Source organism: Pseudoliparis swirei, chromosome 11 (assembly GCF_029220125.1).
Source record: "Pseudoliparis swirei isolate HS2019 ecotype Mariana Trench chromosome 11, NWPU_hadal_v1, whole genome shotgun sequence".
In the NCBI taxonomy this organism is placed as follows: Eukaryota; Metazoa; Chordata; class Actinopteri; order Perciformes; family Liparidae; genus Pseudoliparis; species Pseudoliparis swirei.
The window spans coordinates 12,939,837-12,964,051 of record NC_079398.1 but is presented as its reverse complement, the minus strand read 5'-3'; the positions used below and the strand labels follow the sequence as shown (position 1 = coordinate 12,964,051).

Genomic DNA, 24,215 nt, shown 5'->3' with positions numbered 1-24,215 from the left:
TACGCAAACATACCTAACAGTACACATTCCAGTTTCCATGGACACACACACACTTATATATTTGCAGATGGCCACATAGCACACACTGTGTGATTGTGAACCATCACATTTGAATCTCTAAGAATGTTTTTTTATCTGACCATAGAACTGTAACATAATCAGCCTTAAACATGTGACTTGTGACCTTTCAATAACATCAAAATGCTTTTTATCTCTTTAGAAACTTCTCAAAATCCACAAAAACTGATTAAATATTTGTTTGGTTGATTTAAGGGGTTATTTTGTAGCTTATCAGAGTGCCTATCAGGCTGTAGTCTTGCGTTAGGGCGTGGCCACAAGCGCCATTTAGCATTTTTAATTCTTGCTTGTGGAAGCAATGAGAAATGTCTGACAGCAAATTAAAACCAAACTTTCAAAGACTTCTGCAAATTCGGCTAGGCAGCCCAAAAATTGCAGGACCAGTGGTAGCCAGCGGTGTCTGGAAATATCGAGGAAAAACTAAGAAGGGTTTCGTCCACATTAATGCCGCCGTATCCAAACAACCAATTAAGAGATCGGACTTAAAATAAACTAAAATAATGTAATACCAGTGGCAGCAACTTGATTCCTGGAGGCAAATTTGCTCTGGAGGAATAAAACAGATCCAGGGATTGAGTTAAAGCTCAAGGGGCCATGAACAGCAGTTTGCCTGGCTAGGTAATGCAAGACTGAACTCCAGTGAAGATTAAGGAGTAATATTTTAATGACCAATACTACTACTACTGTTTTTTTACGATTAAATTAGAACTTGTGTTTCTTCTTTGCCATTAAACTACCAGAGCATCACCCCAAGTTAAGAAACTGCAATAAAAGCACATTTAAGAAAACACAATAGCAACACAAAGCAGTGTGTTGGTCTGTTGGGTCACTTACAGTCTGGCTCTTGCCTCCAGCTGTGGGGACGTACGTGATCCTGTAGTTCTGGACTCGGCCTGGAGCCGGATTCCACCTGGTGTTCAAAGTGGTGGTGGTTTCGTTGAACACAACCAAGTTGGTCGGAGGTCCAAGAGGTACTGGAAATCGCACACACACATTGCACAGTTATGACCGTGTCAATACGCCTATCCGACATCTATCACGTGGAATACCTTGAAAATATCTTTTAAAGACACAGTCCTTGATATTTTGGTCAGCTCATGTGAAAATGGCAACGTTGTCTTCAATGTCTTGAAATTACATTAAAAAACAATTAATTTACTTGACTTTCTTTTCTTCATGGTAAAACTAAGCAGGTGTTTCACTGTTTTGAATCAAGGATTGCAGCTTTAAAGAAGAAAAGACAATCCTCCTCTGGGATGTTGTCTTTTCTGAGACGGGGCGATTCTTGTGAACAGCAATGGATTGATGGAAAGATGATAATGGTTGGATTCATAAATGCATGGATGAATGCAATGGATAGATGAATGGATGATGGATGATGGATGATGGAATGTGCTTCAAAAACAAGGATTCAAATCCCTGTTTTGCAGGGCATGCATATTTGAAATCCCTCTTCAGCAGTTTTATTTGTCATTTGACTGTAAGAACAGATTCAGGAACAGCCATGGGATGAATGGTATGGACAATAAACAAACAAAGACAAGGACAGACAAACATTAAAATCGGCCATGTCAGGTGCATCACAGCACCGCTGGAGAGATGGATGGGTTAAGGGCCTTGCTTGATGAGGAAACGATGGATGATCAATGAAAAAAAAATTCTGATGACTGGTTTAAATAATAAACATGCTTTCACAACTTGAAAGGAAAAGCATCCTCTTGCTTTACCACAAATATACTTACGTCTTCTACCACCACTTGTTGACCCTAGAGGCACTAGAGGCAGAAATAGAAAGGTATAATGGGCATACCCGTTGCTCAACATTTCACTCAGCATATTTGGAAAGGGTACAAATCTAAAGTTTATTCATTTATAGTCTTGAATCACAGATCCGACAGAGATTCTGTCAAGCAACTGAAGCAAAACCACGTTATCTTAGGTGATTTTTTAGTCGTCATCGCAGAGCTGCATGAGTGTGAATCTTACATGTCCTCTCAGTGCCCAGCAGATCCTCGCTCTCTGATTCATCTGGATAGATGGCGGTGACAGACACGTCGTAGGGAGAGTCCGGGTCCAAGTTCTGCAGAACGTGGGTTGTCTCATCGTGGTTCAGAATGGACTGATGCACAAAACACAAACACAGGATGAAGGAAGGCGCTTGTCGAAAATGTTAGCCAAAACAAACCAAACATGAGCAACACAAGATCCATGTTAGAGTGCTTATCATTGTATTGGTGCAAAACGTCTGTTTTTAAGATGTTCCGCATGCCTCTGCTGGAGTTCTTTTCTAAAGCATCGCCAAAGCCCTTTCTATGATCCTCCACAATAAATAACTGCATGACTTATTATATTAGAAATGTTGACATCTTTGACATCTGATTTTCTCTTACATATTGTAAGTTAGCTTCTCCCTTCTTGTTCCAGCCGATGCGGTACAAAGCCACGTCAGAGGCTCCGTGGTCCCAGCTGGCTCTGAAGCTGCTCTGTGTAGCCTCTGTGAGTCGCAGGTTCTGTGGGGCAGGAACCACATCTACAGAGTAGAGAGAGAGAAGTTAACTTTGATCACCATATCAGTGAAGGGCAGGCAAACGGGACAGTGCCGTTATCCACAATGTCATAATGATGATGATTAAATTCTTACCAGTGATTGCATCTCCCAACATTGGCTGACCGGGTCCCTCATCGTAGATCGGAGTGACAGCCAGGCCGTACTCAGTCTGTGAGACCAGGTTTTCTAATTGTCTGGTGGTCACACCTCCTTCCACTTCCAGCTGTAGAACAATCAAACAAGCTTGTTAAATATTATGAGACAAAATATATCAAAAGCAAATACAGATATCGATATTTCTCATGGAACTTCAGATGTTTTTCTCTTCAGCCTCATTTGGCCGAGTCTTGCAGAGCTTTATTTCTACTCACAACATGGAATGCGCTGGTTTTACGTAGTAGTTGACTAGTAGGACATTTTATAATAATATATAAAACTGTGCTTGTTTTCAGAGGAAAATGGGAACAAACAAAAGACAGACAACAATCAAACTGTAAACACAACCACCTGGAATACTGAAAGGAAACACCACGCTGATTTTACTGCCCTTGATCCCATTACGTTTTCTTTGCTGTATTTCAAGAACTTGAACATAATATATTAATTCTGAAAACCCATTGCCTCAATCAGTGGCTGCTCTGTTGCTGAGTTTAAAGTCAAAACAGTGACCGTCAATCTGAACCACAAAACCATGCTAAAAGATTCACCTACAGGGAATATGTCCGGTTTTGTTGTGAGTCGCATGCTGTCATTTGTTGGGCTTTATCACATAATCCATCACGACAAACATGACATTCTGCTACTTCCTTGGCAGTACGCTCTTCCTCCCTACGCTCTGCATCGCTTCCTCCTCCCATGAGTCACTTTCACATGTGTGTTTCCATCAGAAGAGGTTTGAGGATCACCTCCACCTGATTTATGGCTAAGGAAGGAGCAAAAATGCCGACCAAAGAGTTTCCTGATGTATCCCAAGAACTCTTAAAAGGGGATTTGCAACCATAAAGTAGCTGTCCAATCCACTATTTAACCCCCTCAAAACCATATTCTGATAGTTTTATAATGTTTTAATTGGACTCTAAAACATTCCCTAATGTCCATCTAACCAGCTGCAGTCTCCATTATGCGGTCTCAGCCAATGCATGAAGGATTCAGTGAGCATATCTAAATAAATAAATAAAAATTACAAAAACCTAATGGCTCAAACAGACCACGGGCAGCGGAAGTCCTTGTGGAAGACATGGGGTTTAGTGGGAAAAGATCAGTTAAATAAGATGAGAACCAAACTCACTTCTTTTGCATCTCCATCCTCAGGCTTGTAGGTGATGAGGTACTTGCGAACGAGACCAGGAGCAGCATCCCAGAAGAGCCTTATGCTGCTGTGGGTGACGTCGCGAACCACCAGTTTGCCCGCAGGTGCCAGGGGCACTGGATAGGGAGCAGACGGTCAGTGTTTGAGGATGATAGTTAAGCATTGATGAAGACAAGGCTAAAACCAAAGTGGCTCTGCTTCATGTAATATGGCAATGAACTACATTATGGAGATCAACTGGTGTTTAAGTGACTACATACATGTGACACCCTGCTTGGTCAGCGGTTCACTTGGTGACTCTCCATGCAGCGCTAAGAGGGAGAGTGAGTAGGCCGTGTCGGGGAGTAACTTCACCAGCTGGACGTCTGTTGTGTCTCCTCCCACTCTGATCTGCAATGTGACCAGACCAAGCCAACAACAATAGGTCAGAGGGTAAGTGACATAGATCGAGACATTTGGATGAGAACAGTGGGAGAATGTCATCTACTGATTCCAGGTTTTGGCCCACTGAGGTTCGTCACTTCATGAACACTTGGTGATGCTCCCATTGGCGGGGCTCACGGTTCACCCACCCAACAATGTTGGAGGTGGTGGAGCGGTCACTGGTGGCTTTGTAAAGTGCTATTTAAGTGAAAGAACTGATCACAGTGTTTGGTCATCCCTCGTGGGAAGCAATGTATGTCCGTGTGTGTTTTCTTGCATATTAATGCATGTGCGGTTGTGTCATAATCTGTAATTTCCCCAGCTGGTGACTCCGTCTTTCGATGATGTCGCTTAGAAATCAGAATCAGAAACAGTATTTTGCCAGAATGTTTCACAAAACAACGGAACTTTTTTTTGAAGGTGCAAGAAAGGTGTCGCAAGACACCGAGGCGCCGTCCGCTTACCTCCTGCTCCTGGGTGGGCTGCGTAGCATTGATGGCGCTGTAGAGCAACATGTAGCCAGTGGCACCCTCTGCCTGCTCCCATCTCACCCGCATGGTGGTAGTCTGCTTGTCATGGATGTGCATGTGTCTCACAGCAGTCAGGGGCACTAGAGAACCAGGCAATGATGTTAGAGGCAACAATTAGTGTCACAGTGAAACTGAGGTTATAACAACTGCTACTGCCATCAGTAAAACAGACATTTCACAACATCTTAAAAGACATAAAGAAATAAGTTGGACTTGAGCCCTGTTTAATCACAATCATTGCATCTAAATAGGAGTTGCAATTGCTATCTTTTAGTTGCCATGTATGGTTTTATAAACATAAAAAAGCGAAAACTAAAAAGATATAGTATCTTTGAATGTTTTATTCATGAAAACCACCCAGGTCTGCAATTTGTGTCGTGCAACTGAGCCAGAGAGATTCACTGATAGCGGCTGACTGAAAGGGAAACTTCTGCTCATAGAAGTAAAGGTTGGAGGTTCATGACTGCTCAACAATTTAAGTTGTTCGTCTTTGAAAACCCCACTTACAGTATTTGGTTTCCTTAAGTGGGAGATTGTCACATCTACGACTACCGATCAAAGACCAGTCAGACCATTTTTGTGACTTTAGTTTAACTAGTTTACATTCCCACGGACATCTGACACCATATATGGATTTTTACAGAGAGAGTGGATCTCTTTAAATGAAGTGATGCGGGCCTAGATGGAAGCCAAGAGCGCAGAAAGAGAAAACATACGTGTGGTCTCAGATCCTTTGAGAGGCTCGCTGCTCTCCTCTCCTTCCACTGAGTAGACGTTGATCAGGTACTTTGTCAGAGGGTTGAGCCTCTGGAGAACCACCGTGGTCTCAGAGCCATCCACAAACACCTAACACAAATAGAATAGTTAGAAGATCGCAGCTAAAGGAGTCGAGCTCTGTAAGCAACTTATATTTTGTGCAGTGTCTTTAATACAAAGCTGTAATTCTTCTATATCTTATATATACATAGATACTTTCTGTAATTAATATGAATCATTACTCTATGCTTATATATTGTATAGTCTCAAATTGAGCAGTGGTAAGGGCAAATTATCAATTTAGAAATAGAACAAGCAAATCTATCTTTTCATTGCATTGACTTAAGTATTTCATAAAACTATTCATATCCATCTGACAAGTTATTAGACTTAAACTCAGCATGGGCTTCAATTTCAGATCCATAAACAACAATGATACCATTATGTTCATTATTTAGCTAAACCAACGGATAATTACATTCAGACACCAAAAGAATGCATCTTTTCCACACATTGTGGAACTAAGACCCTGCTGGTCATTGAAGCTATCACTCAGGAACTCATTATTTGCTTATTTAATCCTCTAAACTGCGAGCTGTATGTTTGGTTTCCTTGCCCTGTGTCGTAATGTAATCAGACACCCAAGTAGCGAGAGGCCAACACAGACGGGAGGCTGGAAATAGAAGTTTGTCCCATTAATCTAAGAAACAGTGGGTCAGGACACACTAAAGGCCACATCCCCTCAACACCTACACAGGGACATGCACTGCACATGTTTGTGTGTGAATTAGTCAAAGTTGGTCAGAGTAGAAGTGTGTTTTTTAGAGTTGCTGTGCAGTGTTTCACTGTATGAAGCAGGTATACCTGTTGTGGGTGTCCAGACACAGACATGTACTCCACACGATACTTCTCCACGGGGCCATCAGGGGCCATCCAGGTGGCTCTGAAGGATTGGTGTGTCACCTGTGATGTCACCAGGTCAGTTGGAGCATCGGGTGCACCTCCTATTCAGGTGTAAGCAGAGCAAGACAGAAACCGCTAAATGGGCCACCCCGGTGAACATGATGACGTTGAGGAGCAGGGGACAGACTAAATGTGGCAAGCGATAAAAGGGTGCATATTTCGTAACAAGTCCTAACAGCACCTTGTAAACACCACAGTACTTATTGAGACTGTAAAGCCACATCCTCCCCAAGGAGTTCCCCGACTGTATCAAATAGCAGCTCTTTAATTTAATTCAGTAGCAGGATTTTTTCTTTTCTAGGAAGCTAGATAGATTATTCAGAGGAAGAAGACAATTATAGATCTGCAATCATTTCTAAGAGTTTGGCTCATTCTTTGGCTCTAATAATGATAATAATTATTATAATAATAATAATGCATCAGATTATTGTAGTGCTTTTCAAAGTTCTCAAGGATCCTCAAAGTGTTGGGCCAGACATGTAACTGTCAGTCTGGGATGCTGATACACTGCATGTATATATAAATGTCTGGGAATGGAGCAGTTGGCTTGGATTATACGTGGCTGTTATTATTTTTTGCAAAGTAGAAGGTGTCTGTCCTTGCAATCCGGTCACTGATTCTCTGTGATTCCTGTACTTTGATGTGCATACTTTGCTGGAAACTCATACACACCTGGTCCCTTGACACTGTTACAGAGGTTGTCCGTGAGGCTGTCAACGATTTCCAGCAGGAAGGAGAAGTCAGCCACGTTGTACATGTGAATAGTATCCGGATCAGTGGCGATAGACCTCAACTCATTCTCATCAGCATTCTTCACACCTAAAGAGCAATCCCGAAGACAGTAGTTATAAGCACTTTGATGAGTACAAAAGCTGAAGGCTACTTCATACAACGAGTTTTTGCACACAAACAGTCGTGATTCATTTGCACTTACCGATGGCGTAGAGCTCAATGCCCTGATCACGCAAGCTCTGAGAGTTGAAGATGACATCGTCCTGGGATTTTCCATCAGTGATCAACACACCGATCTTTCTGGCTTTGGGTCGCATCCCAACGTTCTCTTTGAAATTGTTCTGGAGGAGGTAGTTCAAAGCCAGACCTGCAACGAAGACATCGATGTTAATTTTTCATCCTGATAGCCACATAATACAAAATTCCCAACTGTGCTAATCATAGTAGAAGTGACTTCGGTCCCACTGGCAACACATTAAATAGATCAAAGTACCAGTCAGAGTGTTTCCTCCCTTGTAGGGCAGGTTAGCCACAGCATCCAGGAGAGAGTCCCGGTTGCTATGAGCATCCAAGTGCCATTCGGTCTTTGGGTCTCCGCTGTACTGAGCAAGACCTGAAGAAAGAGGTGTTATACCAATGCAAAGAGACCTCTTTTTGTCTTATTAGTAATAACCAGTTGATTATCACTGTGCTTATTTGTGTTAGACCCACCAATTTGGACCCTTTCAGGGCCAATGTCAAAGACTCCCACCATGCGGGCGATGAAGGAACGGATGGTCTTGAAGTTGAGACGTCCAATACTCCAGGAGCCATCGACCAGCAGCACAATGTCAGCTTGTGCATTGGTCTTACAAGTCACTTCTGAGAGGGGGAAAATGTCAGGGCCTTAATTTGACAAAGAGGAAGGTTTGATATGACATATATAAAACAAAAGTCCAAGTCCAACTTTCATATACACACAATATGTGGTGAATTGAAATGAAAAATATAGTTAAATAGGTGTGAGAGGTAAAGGAAAGAAGAAGAGAAGAGTTCATTTTTGGCATTGAACAGAACTAAATGACATCAAATTATTCCCCAAGGTGCAGAAAAAACAATACATTTACAAGCAGGAAATAAAACATTTCCTCTTTTCTGAGGATTATTATGAGACAACTTTTATTTCCCAGGTGTTTTAATGAGTATCTTCTTGTCTTGTGGCATGCCGAGGCAGTATTTCTCTCGGTTGTTCTCATTGGATCCATGAGTTTGTCCCAGGGGGAGATCAGGAGGGTACACCCTTAATAGCCTGTGATATATCAAAGGCCTCCCTCCCTCGGAGAGGGAATTACTTTGCCCTCCAGAGAACACCTGCTTGATGACAAGGAAGGAATCGTATCCGCTGTACCTAGAAAAGAGGGCTGCAGGTGTGCTTTGGAGATATGCAGATGTTGCACTAACTGCCACTGTCTGCAACTGAAAACAGGTTACATGTTTGATTTACAGATCGCTTCCACAGAAAACTCAAACCCAGGCGCCACGACAGACAGCCAGCTGTCAAGGTCACACTGACAGCAAGGGAGAGAATACAGAAAAACAACACAGCTAGGTCTGCCACAGCCAGAAAAAAAAGACTTTACTTTGACTAGAATGAAATGCTAAAAGGAGAAAAAGATGTAGCGGTTGCAGTAAAAGGTTTTCTCTATTGTAATGTAGCTAGTTTCAGTAAATTAAGACAAGGAATGAAAGAGAATGTTGCTTAAGACGTTTGACACACACAATAAACTCCAGAGGCTTTATAATAGATGGTACATAAGAACAGATATATTAAAACAGGTGAGAGGATCCCACTCTCCCCTGTTCTAATATATCTTCTGGAGTCGTCACTGAATCCTAATCTGCCTCTTTTTTACCACCAGACCAGCTGATTAATGGTCAAGCTGACCTTTCTATCTCCTTCCAGCCAACACAACACTGTTCCTCCCTCTTGCACCTACTGCCTGCCTCTGACTCACGAGGTCGTAAAAACATTTTATAACTGCAAACAGATTATACGCGGATGGCTCAAATCTACACCGGCCTGCACTTGGGCTGGAAATAAAAGAGCGGAAGCCCAAAGTGTCACAAAGAAAGCGAAAAAAGGGCAGACAGACGGAATCGCCATTACATCTGTTATTTCGCGAAACAATTAGCTTCGAGGAAAGGCATTTAGGGAAACTCTTCAGCTTTTATAGGCCCTGAGTTTGGAGCGTATTTTCCGATGTGATACAGTCTCCAATGTTTGACTGTTACTGCCTGAAGACATAACATACTGGAGACGCTGCCTTAAAGGTGATGACAGGAGTTGTAACAGAATGATTAAACCATGTTGTTCTACTCTATGTAACACGGTCTCTCTGGTAGTCCTTTGATGATATATACCACATGTTTGCTATATGTGGGTTGCATAGTGGAATATTAGATCACTGTACCTGATACCACATAAGGAGGAGGCTCAGGTGTATCGACGAGAGTGGTTTTCTCCTCTCCAGCCAATGGCATACTTTCTCCTCCATCAAACATACCAAACACATTCACTGTGTATTTGGTACCAGCTCTGTAGGCCAAAACATATATATTTTCAGATATTTTTTGACATGACACAGAATATTATTCAAAGGTCATATGACAAAGAGTATGAAAATGAGGATTCAACCACACCTCAGCTCCTCTAGGACCACAGTGGTGTCATAGGGACCAACCAGAAGTTGTTCCAGGTCAATGTCTTCGCCTGAAGGGTGGAAGATGACTTTGTAGCCCTTAACATCGCCAGGGGCAGGGTCCCAGGTCACACGGAAACTGGTCTTGGCAGGCTCTGAAGTCTGGAGGTTCCTTGGTCCTTTGTAAGGTGAAACTAGGGAGGGAAGACAAATGCATATCTTGACTAAATGACACAGTACTGCATGATGAAATATAAAAAAACTAAGATCAAAGTAATACTATGCTATTGCCTAAGTCATTAAGAGTTGAGTTGATTATGATTGCGACAAGGCTGCAGTCAAGACATGTCGAAAAACTTTTCCGAAACTTGGCAACAGAAAGAGCAACATTTGTGGTTTAGAGGATGATAAACCAACGTACGTGTTGTTCCTTCTCCTTGCCTTGCTTTGCCTTCTCCAGAGCGGTAGACTGGCAGAACGGTGATCTCGTAGGTGGTGAGGGGAGTGAGGCGTCTCAGCGTAGTAAAGGTGGTGCCACCGGGCGCCTTGGCCGCTAGCTGGCGCCCTCCTGACTTGGGTTTGTAGGTAACGCGGTAGTTGAGTACATTTCCAGGTGCTGGTTGCCATGCCACCTTCATGCTTTTCTCCGTCTCCTCAGAGACGACAATCGCTCTGCCAGCCGCCGAGACTACAAGGAAGCAAAAAAGGAACCAAGGTTAAAAGAGGAGAAATGATGGATGGATGGCTTGACAGAATAACGTAGACTTTGGGCCTTGTTCAGGTGGGAATTTGTGCTAAGTGTGTTCTTAACCACTTTTTTTTTCCAGTCTACCTTTGGAAAAGGCAGCATGGATTTCCTGCTGGTAAGTAAACTAAACAGTAAGACGCTCGGCTACCTCACAGTCTTTCATCTGGATATCTGCTCAGTTTCCACATACCTACCCAAATAATTTAAATGTTTAGAGGTATACATTAAACAGACCCAAAATGTACATGATTGGTCATGTTTAGTTGGAAGGTCGGGGAGCCAGACTTAGATGTCTTGGGAATTTGAGCAAAGCCAGCGCTCGAAGTGGGCCAGTACTCACCAGTACACAGTACCGGCCCACTTCTGCATTCTGCTCTTTGGCGCACCAGCACTTTTCACAAGCTGCCAGTGCTTCTTTCTGCCCTCTACTTATCACTCTCTCTGGGCGATTCATAATCAAATTACACAGTGCCAGCGGATTTGCGCTGTGAAAATCAGAATGTGTTTTTGTATCCTGCTGCATAATATTTTCGAGCATCCTGACTCACTGCTCCTAAAATCTGATTGAGTGGTGTTTAATCCAGGCTATAGCTATTCTGTGTAGAGCATTACATTAAACTACAAACACAGGGAAGCACTTTAGATATTGATACGATGGGTAAATATACAAACACCACCATAAAACCATAGCCTTATGAAGTTTAAGTTGGAATTGTATTATAGGCCTTCTGTAAAAAATATTTAACTAATTATGACTCATATATTTAAAAATTAATAAATAGGTGATAATTATAATAAACTAAATCATAAATAAATAGGAATAAGTAGCAAGAGAGTTAGCCGATACACACCCAACATGTGAATAAGGGGAGTACTGGCACTTGTTTCTTTTTTCCACATCAAGCGCTGAGCGAAGCCACAGTTCTCAATTTTCCATTGTGCTCCATAGAGTGTTTCTTATTTTCAGAGCAGGAAGGGCTCGTGTGAATTATCAGAAGCATCCAAATGAGCCGGGGAAAATCTTCAGAATGCTCTACTTTAGAGGAAAGTCTTTTACTAATGGAAAGAAAGCAGCGCATCCAAGTTTTTTGTGTTTGCCTCAGTACAAAAGAGACCTGGGATTTGTCTAGATCACCAGAAAAGAGAGCGAGAGATTGTGGGTGCAAAGCAAAACGTAAGAATGAGCAAAGTGAACATTTCACTCTACAAAGTGTCCTCGTGGTCGTGTTCGGTGTATATGACACTTTTCTTGCTTGCTAGAATCAATAAACAGTAACGATGGTTGGAAATATTTTTTTCCTCGAGCACATTCCAATTCACTAACTGGTGGACCAATTCCCTCCCAACTGGCGCGATTTTCCGCTCAATGTGCTTTTCTCATCCAAGCATGAGTGTAGCCTAACAAGGGAGAGGCCAGGGTCTGTGTCCTAAATCTCCCATGAAAACCGTCCGCAGGTGTGCTGGACATTACGTCACCTCTGAAAATATAACACACGCACATAAAGTCATAAAGATGTGCACTGGAAGACTCTATATTCTTGATGGCTCACGCCAACAGCTTTGACGTTATCTCTAAACAGAATGAGTAGACCAGTAATTGGCACTGACAGACGTCTGTATACACACCACACCAACAGATCAGAGCTAACAGCCAAACGACAGACATATGAAACGTTGAAGCCTGACATGTGGTTTATGACTCGAAGGTCTCGACTTGCATTCTTGGCTTTAGAAATTATCTTCTTAACAGCTCGAAAAGGAAAAAGGTGCAATTGTCCCTTTGTGGTCATAGAGTGTTTACGGCTTCGATGTCCATAGAGTGAAATCACACTTACCTCAGCTTCACACTTTCTAGCTAAAACCAAGATGGGAGTAGCATTGAAAATCAAAAAAAGACAGGAGCCAAAGTAGCATATGAAAAACAGAGAGAAGTGATGAATAAGGGAATAAGTGTATAGGTTGAACTTACTATCTGTAGTTTCTTCTCCATCTAATGGCTGACCCTCTCCACGGCCATAGCCGGCAAACACGGAGACCCGATAGCGTGTCTCTGGGGTGAGACTGTCAAGGACTGTGGCTGTGGTGTCTCCTGGAATCGTCTTTTCCCCAGCCTCTTCCGTGAAGAGAGACTTCCACCTGATCCGGTACTGACGAATGTTGCCGGGGGCCGCGGCCCAAGACACAGCAAAACTGGTGTCAGTGACGTCTTTGGTCACCAAGTCTCTGGGTGAACCAAGCTCTGTGAATGAAGGAAGAGGGAAAGCATTAGTAACAGAGCTGAACATAAGGAGTACAACAGCTTTATGTTTGTCTACCTGAAGAATTTCCTCCGTTTTTTCTTTGATTTGAGTTGCTCCGATGCACAAGAATGTAACTAAGATGGTACAGTTGGTACAAAAAGGCTTGAGGGAGCAGGTGGTGTTGATTTCTAATGTAGGTTTATTGAGGTTTGAGGAAGTTGGCGAGACAGAAAAGAAAAAACAGGAGAAAAAAACAGCGATAAACCATGAAAAATCACTCATTTGTCTCTACTTCAACCCCTCAGGATCTGTTTGAACAACCTGATTTTCTCCCTTCACAATCAGAGAGTGCTGGAAAAATCTCTGCGAAACTAATCATAAGTCACATATCCTCAGCGCCTCTCCCGGCTGTGCTTTATTTTCCATCGAAACCGATGAAACCCAATCCACAAAAGTGTGTTTGCTACTATTGCAGATGTTTCATTCTCCTTTCTCCTCTTCGCTCACTTTTTATCGTGCAAGGACAAATCCACAGAATCAAAGTTTCGTGATAGGCGGCCAGCACATGCTTGGCTTAGAGGGATACCCATCTAAGCTTCATCTACCGCAGGAAGGCCCGCTGCCACACATAACCTCCCACACATCGACTCCCAACCAACCTCCGGCATCCTGATCTTGAATCAAGGCCTAAGGCCCAACATGCCAGCACCTAATGGCAATATAATCACAGGCAGAGCAGTGCAGGTGGGTGGTCTTTCTCAAACCTCATCATTAAACAAACCTCACCAAATGAGATCAATCAAAAAAATCTCCCTCAGTGCAATGCATAATAATTTGGGAGAAAAGCAACCGTACAGCAGAGAGGTAGCCACTGTGTCTCGCTGTCACTTTTCAAATCCTTCTCATGCATCCACCTATTTCTGAATAAGAAACTGATCGGCACAGAAATAACAGCCTGCCAAGAGATCTGCACCTTAAGCCCAGGCAGGATATGAAGAGCGATGGCCCCGACTACCAACTAATGAAGAGTTTCAGATTTTGGAGGACCATGAAAACATTGTGGCCAATTCTAAATACCTGGATCATTCCATCAAATGTGTTATCCTTGCCAAAGGCAAAGGAATAAACGTGATGGACTTTTCCGGCTGTGTGAGGATCGAGGGCGAAAGGAACACAAGATAATGACTTCTGCAGACAGTGGCTCACTTTTCATCAGAGAAGGGGCCACTCCTTGGAGCAAAGCCAACATACATGAAACACATTGTCGACAGACCAGAAGCCTCGGTTTGCATGTACCATTTACATAATATCACTGTATCAGTTGACATTTTTTAAATGTGATGTTTGTTTACATTTGTAATCCAGCTTCATGATTGTTAAATTGAAGCATTCCAGAGGCTTATGTATTTAAATAGAGATGTGTCTACAGGTAATATGATGGCAATGCATAACAATACAATATAACGCCATGCTAACAAAGACCTTCTGGATCTCCTTATTTACCCCCCACCCAAACTGCATCTCACCCTTCAAGGAGAATTATACTCTCAAATTGCAGTCTTGGACAGGACCAGATTAAACTAAAATATTCACATTACAGCCTCACCCACATCTCTATGAAACTATGACACAACTGAAGATCATCAAAGAGATTCCCTGCAGGTCATGTGCTGACATAACTTTCACATCTGCGGCCAAAGATGTCTAAAGCTTGAGAAACGTAAAATACTGCAAATCAGAACGCTCAGCAGCAAACAAAAGGCACAGGAAACACTGGATCGCTCATCCCATCAGACTACTATATATCTTTATTAGCAACCTTGGAATCAGATAGACGGACAAAGGCCAATCTGAGATTCTTTTGAATGAAAACACAATTACAAACAAAATGTATTATTAGTATTAGTATTCTAAACTACACAGTCTTAGTATTCACTGATCCAAAATCACTTCAGAAAATACATCTTTCCCTCAAAGTGCCATCTCAGCACTGGCATCCCACTTCAAACTTTCCTTACTTTATTGCTCTTGGTTCACTGAGACATTCATCTGAGCCACAAAGCTAAAACCTTCAGTGTCTCTGTGCCAAGGTTGTCTGTCTCTGGCCTATTACTTCAAAAGACCTTTCGAGTGGTGGAAAAAAAACATCTGGCGGTACTGCTGAACGAGCCTGGCATCGCCTGGACGGTCACAAAGGAGTCAGTTTGAGAGGAAATCAAACCAAGATGCTACTATTTCACCTGCTGTTGTTGTGCTGCTGTCCAAGTTAAAGATAGTAAAGAGAAATCCCTCTGGCACAAGTGGAAACATTTGCTGTGTCATGCAAGTAGCTAATTATTTGAGGTATTAGTGCAAGTGGTTGCTTCAGGGCCTTTACAGTTGTGGACTCTCAGTTACAGGCTCATCTTTTTATCCGCTCTGAGGCATTCTGGCTCGCACTTTGAAGAGAACTTTTTCTTGTTCTCATCCTCGGCCCGTCTCTCTGCCTCTGCCTGTCTGTTGCCCCTCCCTGGAAGGAGAACAGACAGTTCTCCCCGTGACCAGACAGACAGTTCACACAGCTTTCAAGGTCCTCTTAGATAACATCTTCCACACGCTGGAAATCCTCCCTCTTCTTAAGTAAATAATTGTGCCATGTTTGTCTATATTATCCACATTTTGGATGTCCATCTAAACATTCACGATGACACCTTCTCTGTCCTCTTCCTGAGTCATTGCAGGATGTTTGAATTCGGTCCTACTCAAGGCTTCTGTATTGGCTCCCATCCACTGTTAGCCACAAGGGATGGCTTTGTGCAAGCCCCTCTCTTCCAGGTCTCGCCTACGTGGACTTCACAGAGAGGGTCACTCAAAGTGAGCGGTACTCAAAACAATGAGATCAGTGTGGAGGCCTGCTGATGTCATGACAGTGCTGACGAACCAAAATGCTTTGTCATGAAACTTTTTCCTACGGGGGAGTACGGTTGCGAACTGCACCGATATGACATGTGGAAACTAACTCTATAATCAAAACCAAGGCTTCTGGTCAATGTGGGCAGGGGAAAACACAGCAAAACAAACATTGCCTTCGGCGTCTTGCACACATGCATTATTTGAGCTATCAAATAATCATTGAGAAGCACCGGTCATAGGACACAGTGTGAGACAAAGTCCTCTTATTCAACCTAGTGCCCAGATCCATGTGGTCTGCAGTAAATGTCCCTGTAAAATAGGAACATGAATGGCACTGAGGACCTCACTACTGTGTAGAGAGTGAGGAGGCGACATCAAGGAATAAGAACCCCACTCTTGCTGTTATGATGAATAGAACAGCTTTCATGTGTCCATGGGCTCAAACTGCTTTCAAAGAGGAATCCATTTCAGGTAGAGTTACGCATGGACACGATTATAGACAGACATCAGCTGCTGTTTTCATCTTGGCACACAAAAGAATAAATAAAGAAAAGTCACTGTTCTTTGCTGCTCTCTTATCCTCAACTGGTCTTCATTCTAATGCAAAGACCATTTCATACAGCACAGCATAGTGTGGCTAACTACCCACTATAATCGTATACATGGTAAGTTAGTCTATTTTCCTTTCAAACTCAGTTTACTGGTTTTGCAGCCGTGAACTGAAATGACTAAAAGCCGGAGATATTCTCCTCTGTGGGATACACTACCTTGATTGTTGTTTTGTCCCACCAGAGCGAGGACCTCCCTCCCATCTCTCTCAAAAGAGATCTTTTAGATCTTTTTGTCCCACTCTGTGGGAAACAAACCGAAGACATGCCCTTGTTGTGTCTTCTTCACTGCATTTAAATGGCCCCAGACAGGAAAAGGATCCTCAAACACAGATCTGACTCTTTTAGTTAAAGCTGTTCAGGTGTACTGAACAATCATTAATTCCACATAAAAAGTAGAATATTAACTGGAATTAATGATCTTATATCCTCCATATGTCTTATAAACCACAGTAAAATAATACATTCTTTGTCTCAGACAGGCCAAGATGTAAAGGTACTACCAGCAGGCATATGGCTGTCAAAGTGTTCCAAACCATTTCATAAGTTCTCCGGGTTTACAAGCTTCACACGCCCATTTCCATCTCACTGCTCCTTATGCTATGCCAAACAAATTACAACAAGTGCCACATTCCTGTCTTTTCCCCTCTAACACCCTCTAACCATGGCTCATTAATATACTCAACTAACCGTGCTAAATAAAAGCCCAACTTCCTTAATTCTGCTGTGAAAAAGGATGTGAGAAATACTAGATAATACATTTTGGATGAACTTGGAAAAGGACAAATGACCGAATGTCAGTAGATTTATATCATGCAGGATCTCATAATGTTAATACAAAATAAACAACACCTAAATGCAATACATATGTATGCCTAAATATCAGTGTGCTTGCATCTTGAAAATAAACTACAATAATTAATGTGTCCACTCAGCAGTACCCACTTGCTGAGCCCAGAGCCACAAAGCATGCTTCAAATTTCTCTCACACACTGACTGTAGAAATAGTCCAACCATGCTTCAAAGATTTAAAACTAGGCATTAGCAGTGTGAGGTTCTCCCTTACCTTCTAAGGTGGTTCCTGTGCCCAGAAGAGGACCACCCAAACCGGAAGAGTAGCTAGCACTAACAAACAGCTCATATTCAGTGGTTGGTTGGAGGTTCTTCAGCACCGCCTGGGTAGTATCTCCCTTGACGGATATCTCCTTTCTGTCCCCGCCCTCAGCAGGTTTGAAAGCAATGCGGTACTGAAGAACATTTCCTGGAGCCGCCTGCCATGCCAGTTTCATTGTCGATATCGTCTCGTCAAAAACACGAAGGTCACGAGGAGAGCCGCGGACTGAAAACCAACAAAAATGAATCGGACACTTATTGATATCCAATGTGCGGAAACACAAGTTTCACAGAGCTGTTTGGCCAAAAACACACCGTTTTTCTGACTCACCTTCTTTGGTGGTTCCATCTACTTTCATCTCGGCTCCTCCGCCTGAGGCGTACTCAGCAGACACAGACACACGGTAGGTGGTAAGGGGGAAAAGCTCTTCGAGAATGATGTCAGTCTCTGATCCAATGGTTTGGGCCTCCAGTGTTTCCCCAACACCACTCAGTGGGACATAGGTCAGGCGATACCTGATCACCTGACCTGGAGCAGCTTGCCATGACACCCTGAAGCTGTTGGTTGACTCCTCTGTAACTCGTAGGTTTCGTACAGTTCCTTTCTCTGAAAAGGAGAAAATATTTTAATATATTCTTATTTTTGATGACTATTGCGGTAGTAAGGTCCCTCTAAATCTCTCTTACCATCGAGAGTGATCTCTTCACCACTCAAAGCAAAACTGTCTCCTTTGTCATACTGAGCAAAGACGTTGACCTCGTAAGCGGTGATGGGGAAGAGATGAGGCAGAATGACTGTGTTGGAATCACCAGGCACCGCCATGGAAATGTAGTCTCCAGTGACATCTTCAGCCTTGCGGAAACGCACCAGGTAACCCATGACGTTGGTGGTAGGAGCTGTCCAGGTGGTACGGAAGCTTCTTGAGGTAATCTCGGAAAATGTCAAGTCCTTAGGAGGAAGCAGACCTGAAAATAAAAAGTTACTTGTTATGAATGTCTGTCATTAAAAAGCAGAGTGCAGGCCCTAACCATGTAAACATTTCAAATTAATTGTTATTACTGTTATTATTATAATGGCAATTTGTAAGATTTATCATTCTTCTTTGGCTATATTTTGGTTCTTCCTCTTCTCTTTTCGCCTTTGCCTTGCCTTACAGCAATGTACTCCTGTGTTTTCCTTGTTCTTGATTGCATTGGCTATTTGCCATTATACCAACTCCTGAAAACTTGGCCAACTGACATTAGTAAGATTTTAAAGTGTATAATAAGGACAGTATGGACCAACCAGAAGGTATGACCATACTTAGCAAATGGTAGTCATGCAAAAATAATGGCAAGAAGTTGTGGGCATATTATGTGGCTGCACTCCCAATCATAGTTATTGGGTTTAGGTATTGTATCATCTGACTTACTTTTCTTTTGGATGTTGCGCAGCTCCTGTTCAATCCTCAGACAAATGGACTGAGTCAGCTCCTTTGAGATCCTCTGGAAAGCATCAAAGTCCTCCACCTCAAACACATGAGTGTCTGATGGTTGATTAGCAATTGCCTCAAGCTCTGACCTCACTGCATCCTTCACGCCAACGGCAAAGATCTCCGCATCAATACTCCTCAGGCCGACTGACGCGTCCTGAAAGGAGTCTGATGACTTTCCATCTGTGATCAGGACCATGACACGGGGGACATTCTGTCTGGCTCCACGGGAAGAGACGAAGATCTTTTCTTTGACATAATTCATGGCCCTGCCAGTGTTAGTGGAGCCTCCACGGTAGGGGAACGTGCGCACAGCTTTGACAACAGCATTAATGTGATGGTGAGTGTTGAGGGCAAACTCAGTGTGTGGATCGCGACTGTATTGGACCAAGCTAATCTGAACCTTGTTGGGTCCAATGTCAAAAGAAGTGACCAGAACCTCCAAGAAGGCACGGACTTTGGCGAAGTTTTGTAATCCAATACTGTACGAGCCGTCAACCAGTAGGACCACATCAGCCTGCACATCCACTCCCAGAGAGCACTCTGCCAAAAGACAAAGAACGATGGGTCACTTCAAGGCTTGATATGGCTTCCATGGTAAACAATAACAAGTGAGGAACTTCAAGGAAAGATGAAATGCACAACACAATGTATTACCTGTTGACACTTTGACTGGCTGGGTCTTCCCCATTTCTGTGGTGGCTTCACTGGGAGTCAGACCTTTGAGGGCATAGAGGCTGATCTCATACTCGGTCTCTGGAGAAAGGTCACGGATATTGATGGACGTCTGCTTGGAACCGATGTAGAGCTCTTGGCGTTTCATTCCAGGTAGCATGGGGTTGAGGGTGATCTTGTAGCCTGTGATATCATCCGGGGAGGCGTCCCATGTCACCCTCATTGATTTCGATGCCATTTCTGTGACTTGCAGGTTAGAGGCTGGATACACCACTGGGGAGAAAATGCAGGAAATGTATTATTACGTGAACTTTTAAAATGTATTCAGCATCACGATGTCTGCTTGGCTGTGTGTTTACAATGACAGTACTTTTTTTGTCTCAAAACCATAGAACCCAATATAATGAAACACATTTGATGAATATCTTTTTACTTACTTTCTTCCCCACTGACCAGTGAGCCGAGCTGCTCATCAACACCTGAGCACACCTCAGTGATAATCTTCTTCTCTACCTCTTGGACCATGTCAAAGTTGGGGACATTGTACACATGTTTGCTGTGAGGTGTGGAGGCCATTTCTCTTAGCTCATCCTCATCTGCTCCTTTGATACCTGAGGTGGAAAAAGTGAACAACATCAACTCATACGCTCTCCACCCAGTGGCTGCATTGCAGATGTGGTAGACCAGCGGTCCCCAACCAAGTACTGGTCCGTGGGTCCGTGGGTCCCTTGGTACCGGGCCGCACAGAAAGTTTTGATGGATTATCAAGGTCGGAAAGATGTTTTATTTTGAAAAACTCTGCCGGTGTTCTGGATTCAAATCAAGGCAGAATATCTTGCCCACTTTATATTTGTTTTCATGTCGGTCGTATCATTTGATTACGACATATATATTACATCATATTTGTCATATTTATCGCCCACACCGATTTGGAACACTGTGGTAGACTGTTGACGGTTTTAGAGTAGTGCGTATGTTAGAAACATTAAAATGACTTCACTTTTACCGAGACAAATATGGATATGAACAATCAATGGAAAATCAAATGGTTTCCAAGAACAGGCAGACTTTTACATGGGAGAGCACAATTTAACAAAACACTGAATAACAAACCATACCTAGGACAAATATTTCCACTCCAATGTTCCGAAGCCTTTTAGCATACTCCTCCACAGGGTCCTGGGATTTTCCGTCAGTGATGATCATGGCGACCTTAGGAAAACCTTTCCTGGATCCAGATGCCTCTGTAAAGATGTTCTGCAGCAGGTAGTCTATGGCATCACCTAAGGGCAGAAAGATAACATTCAGATTTTCAGGGCAATTAAAATCACCAACAGCCATGCAAACCCATGTTAGCTCAATTAAAGCACAGAGTAAAGAATCTATAAATGAACGCCCTTTGTATCTCTGTTCCTCCTCTGTCAGAAACACCTTACCTGTCATTGTATTTCCGCCTTTGTATGGCAGGGAGTTGATGGCTTGGAGCAGATCTCCTCTTCTGCTGTAACGGGTGAGAGGGAACTCTGTGCGGGTGTCTGTACTGTACTGAACCACGGCCACACGGGTCTTTTCCTCGCCAATGTCAAAGGCCCCTGCCAGGGCGGTGATGAAACTACGGATGTGCTTAAAGTTTTCTCTGCCCACACTCCATGAGCCGTCCACCAGAAAAACCAAATCTACTATTGCACTGATCGAACACTCTGTGGAAAGAGAGTGGAGAAATAAGCGTCAGTCAGGAAAAGGACCATGAAACAACTGTGTTGCAGCTTTTGGTTGTGCCAGATTAGGAAATGTTTAAGTGTTACCACCGTTTAATGATTGGTGTAAAAGCTTGAAATGCAGAAGAAACACATCCTTTATGTAATTAAAACAAATATCCAAGCCAAAAATGTGCAGAAACAGCTTGGCATTGGAACATTAGGTTTTACAGTGGACCATTTCTTCTCCTGTCTGTCTAAATAAAATAAAATACTTGAGTGTTAGTTGGATGGCTCAAAGAAATGCACTCTGACATCAAAGTAAATATCCGCCAGGGCCAAACAGTGGGCTGGTGTAGTCATTCCAACCGACAGGCCCAAACTTGACTCTTTAGACTAAACATCTAGCAGAGGTTCCACCAGCAATGCTCACTTGTATACTTTTAAATCCTACTGGGATTTAAATCACGGATGAAATTCTCTGGAACATTTTAAGATGACTCTATTGGAATAATTGGCAGGGTTTATGTGGATGGACTTTAACCCTCATTTCCCCTAGGTCTCACTGACTCTAAATTCTGTATCTCACATCTCAAAAGCCCCCTTAATATAAGGGCATCATTTTTCATCAGAATTCGCTGACCTAATGTTGAAAAGATTGGCATTAATGTGTGGTTTGGTCAGACAATATGGGTGGTGGTGAGAACATTTCTGAGTGCTTGACTATGAAAAGGGGTTTAGCAGAATCTAGAAGTGTGGGTAAAGTTTCCAAAATAATCCACAGCTTGGAAATGCACACGGACTGGTCTCACGAGATGAGCAGATGACAGTTTGACATCATAGTAATAACTGCCACATCTTTGAGTAAGGGAAAGCACTTGCCTCCAGGTGGCACAATGAATACATCAGTATTTGACAGCCCCCCCTCCCCGACTCAATGACGCATAAGACAACACGTGTCTCCTAGCTTCAAGCCTTCCTTTCCTTTGCAGACTGGTTTCAATTATAGGAGCCAGAGTGTGCCCTCCTATTCCCTGTCTGCCTACCCACTGACAACCTCGAACAGAAGGTGAAATGCATGCATGACCAAATTATTCCGTGGGAGAAAAATATTTAGAAAAGGGGAAAAACCACGTAGAACCGGCAATGTAAAAATTTTGATTGACACAACTGTAAACATACTCACTGATTGCATTTGACTCCGGCTTCCTGACCCGTCCAGTGGTGTTACTGGACTGGACTGAAACACAGGAAAACCACTCGGTGAATTAGCGGCGTACATTACCTGCCTCACTGCGTGCTTTTGCAGAAAGAAAGGCCAGAGAGTGAACACATCATAAAAGCTGTTCGACGGGATCCAAACCACATTCACACAAACACATATCTCTCTGCTGCATTAGCTCTAAAGAGTGAGCAGGAGTCAGTAAACAGATGTGATTTCTCCAGACTTTCTTTCGACTCGTGGCAAGAAAATACAACATGGAATAAGTTCTACTCCAAAGGTTATCCCTGTGTAGTAGGATGAAGGAGATGGTCTGTCTGTCTGGATAGTCTGATATCAGTGGTAAGTATTATAATTTATTCTTAATGTCACACCTATGAAAATCTGCATATATAATGAATACGGAAATATTGTAATTTCTGGATATAAGTGTACCTTTGGTGCTCACAAACAAGCATTACTGTACCATTTGTAACATTACAGTAATGCGAGTACGTGCGTCTTATGCAAAAGTAACTGTCTACAATAATTAGTAACAATCTAAATGAACTCGCTGGTGAAAGATGCACTTACTGGTCAGTTGTCCAAAGATAGGAATGCTCTCATCTGACCCATAATAGGAGTTTATGGACACAGAGTAGTCCAAGTCAGGGGTCAGGTCAGTGATTGAGGTCGACGTGGCATAGGCATCAAGGGTAAAGTCTCTCACCGGTTCATCTAGAAGAAGGAATTTAACAGTGAATCAACGTGTGTGTATAAACTGTGTGTATGCACTGTTGGGTTCAGATCACATACTTCATGTATATGCTGACTCGCATACTGACCTGCATCTGATACAACTTGTAGTCTGAAGCCCTCTATATGTGACGAGGGTCTTGTCCATGACATTTTCACTGAGTTCTCATTTAGAATTTTAAATTTCAAGTCTGAGGGGGGTTCCACTGCAAATAAGAGGTGAAACACTGTTAAACGACAACAAATGCAAACATATGTATAAATGTGATTATATTTGTGAACAAATCCAATTCAGACATTTTCAAAATCGGGCATTCACATTGATCCCAACGACAAACACTTCACGACTGAAGTGGACTTTTGTTTCGTTGTTGGGGACAGACACACAGCACTGACGTCCGTTTGTGAGGGTGACGAGTTAAGAACACGTGACAACATTGAAAAAGTGTGAGAAGCCATTTTGGAGTAAAATGGCGTTTGTTTGAGTTGCTCAACCACGGTGGCCAGCAACTCAAGCACTGGCATACACGACTCCACACAAACTCTACCAAAGTGCAAACACTGAGTGAACCATCCAACACATGCTGAGTGCAGTCATCACAACGCATGCCCGACAACACACTGAACTGCTTATACGGTGGAGTTGATCTCAGCATGACAAAAACACAACAGTCACTGATTATACAATGGAATTAAGGTTGCCATATAGTTGTTGACGTAACTCTTGACAAAATTGAACACCAAATGTTATATATACGTTGTATATAAACATATTTCAAAGACGAAAAAGTGTTTT

General features: G+C 42.8%; 1 protein-coding gene across 5 annotated transcripts in view; it reads right to left on the bottom strand.

The window, feature by feature from the left end:
* The window catches only part of col12a1a (collagen, type XII, alpha 1a), a 56,544-nt gene that overhangs the window by 26,450 nt on the left and 5,879 nt on the right, over window positions 1-24,215 (bottom strand). For 3 of the 5 annotated variants that reach the window (XM_056426199.1, XM_056426200.1, XM_056426203.1), the window contains exons 3-31: window positions 23,509-23,625; window positions 23,258-23,401; window positions 22,649-22,702; window positions 21,202-21,465; window positions 20,884-21,048; window positions 20,203-20,376; window positions 19,748-20,038; window positions 19,031-19,633; window positions 18,306-18,584; window positions 17,950-18,225; window positions 17,572-17,844; window positions 12,735-13,004; window positions 10,439-10,705; window positions 10,019-10,211; window positions 9,790-9,914; window positions 8,051-8,200; window positions 7,833-7,952; window positions 7,542-7,706; window positions 7,280-7,426; window positions 6,509-6,648; window positions 5,605-5,734; window positions 4,823-4,968; window positions 4,196-4,325; window positions 3,915-4,051; window positions 2,720-2,849; window positions 2,469-2,608; window positions 2,065-2,197; window positions 1,821-1,853; window positions 913-1,052 (exon numbers count right to left, since the gene is read on the bottom strand). In XM_056426199.1, coding sequence (XP_056282174.1) covers window positions 913-1,052; window positions 1,821-1,853; window positions 2,065-2,197; window positions 2,469-2,608; window positions 2,720-2,849; window positions 3,915-4,051; window positions 4,196-4,325; window positions 4,823-4,968; window positions 5,605-5,734; window positions 6,509-6,648; window positions 7,280-7,426; window positions 7,542-7,706; window positions 7,833-7,952; window positions 8,051-8,200; window positions 9,790-9,914; window positions 10,019-10,211; window positions 10,439-10,705; window positions 12,735-13,004; window positions 17,572-17,844; window positions 17,950-18,225; window positions 18,306-18,584; window positions 19,031-19,633; window positions 19,748-20,038; window positions 20,203-20,376; window positions 20,884-21,048; window positions 21,202-21,465; window positions 22,649-22,702; window positions 23,258-23,401; window positions 23,509-23,625 — 5,336 coding nt within the window. The remainder of the gene's footprint in view (window positions 1-912; window positions 1,053-1,820; window positions 1,854-2,064; window positions 2,198-2,468; window positions 2,609-2,719; window positions 2,850-3,914; window positions 4,052-4,195; window positions 4,326-4,822; window positions 4,969-5,604; window positions 5,735-6,508; window positions 6,649-7,279; window positions 7,427-7,541; window positions 7,707-7,832; window positions 7,953-8,050; window positions 8,201-9,789; window positions 9,915-10,018; window positions 10,212-10,438; window positions 10,706-12,734; window positions 13,005-17,571; window positions 17,845-17,949; window positions 18,226-18,305; window positions 18,585-19,030; window positions 19,634-19,747; window positions 20,039-20,202; window positions 20,377-20,883; window positions 21,049-21,201; window positions 21,466-22,648; window positions 22,703-23,257; window positions 23,402-23,508; window positions 23,626-24,215) is intronic. The other 2 variants (XM_056426201.1, XM_056426202.1) reach the window with 1 other exon arrangement.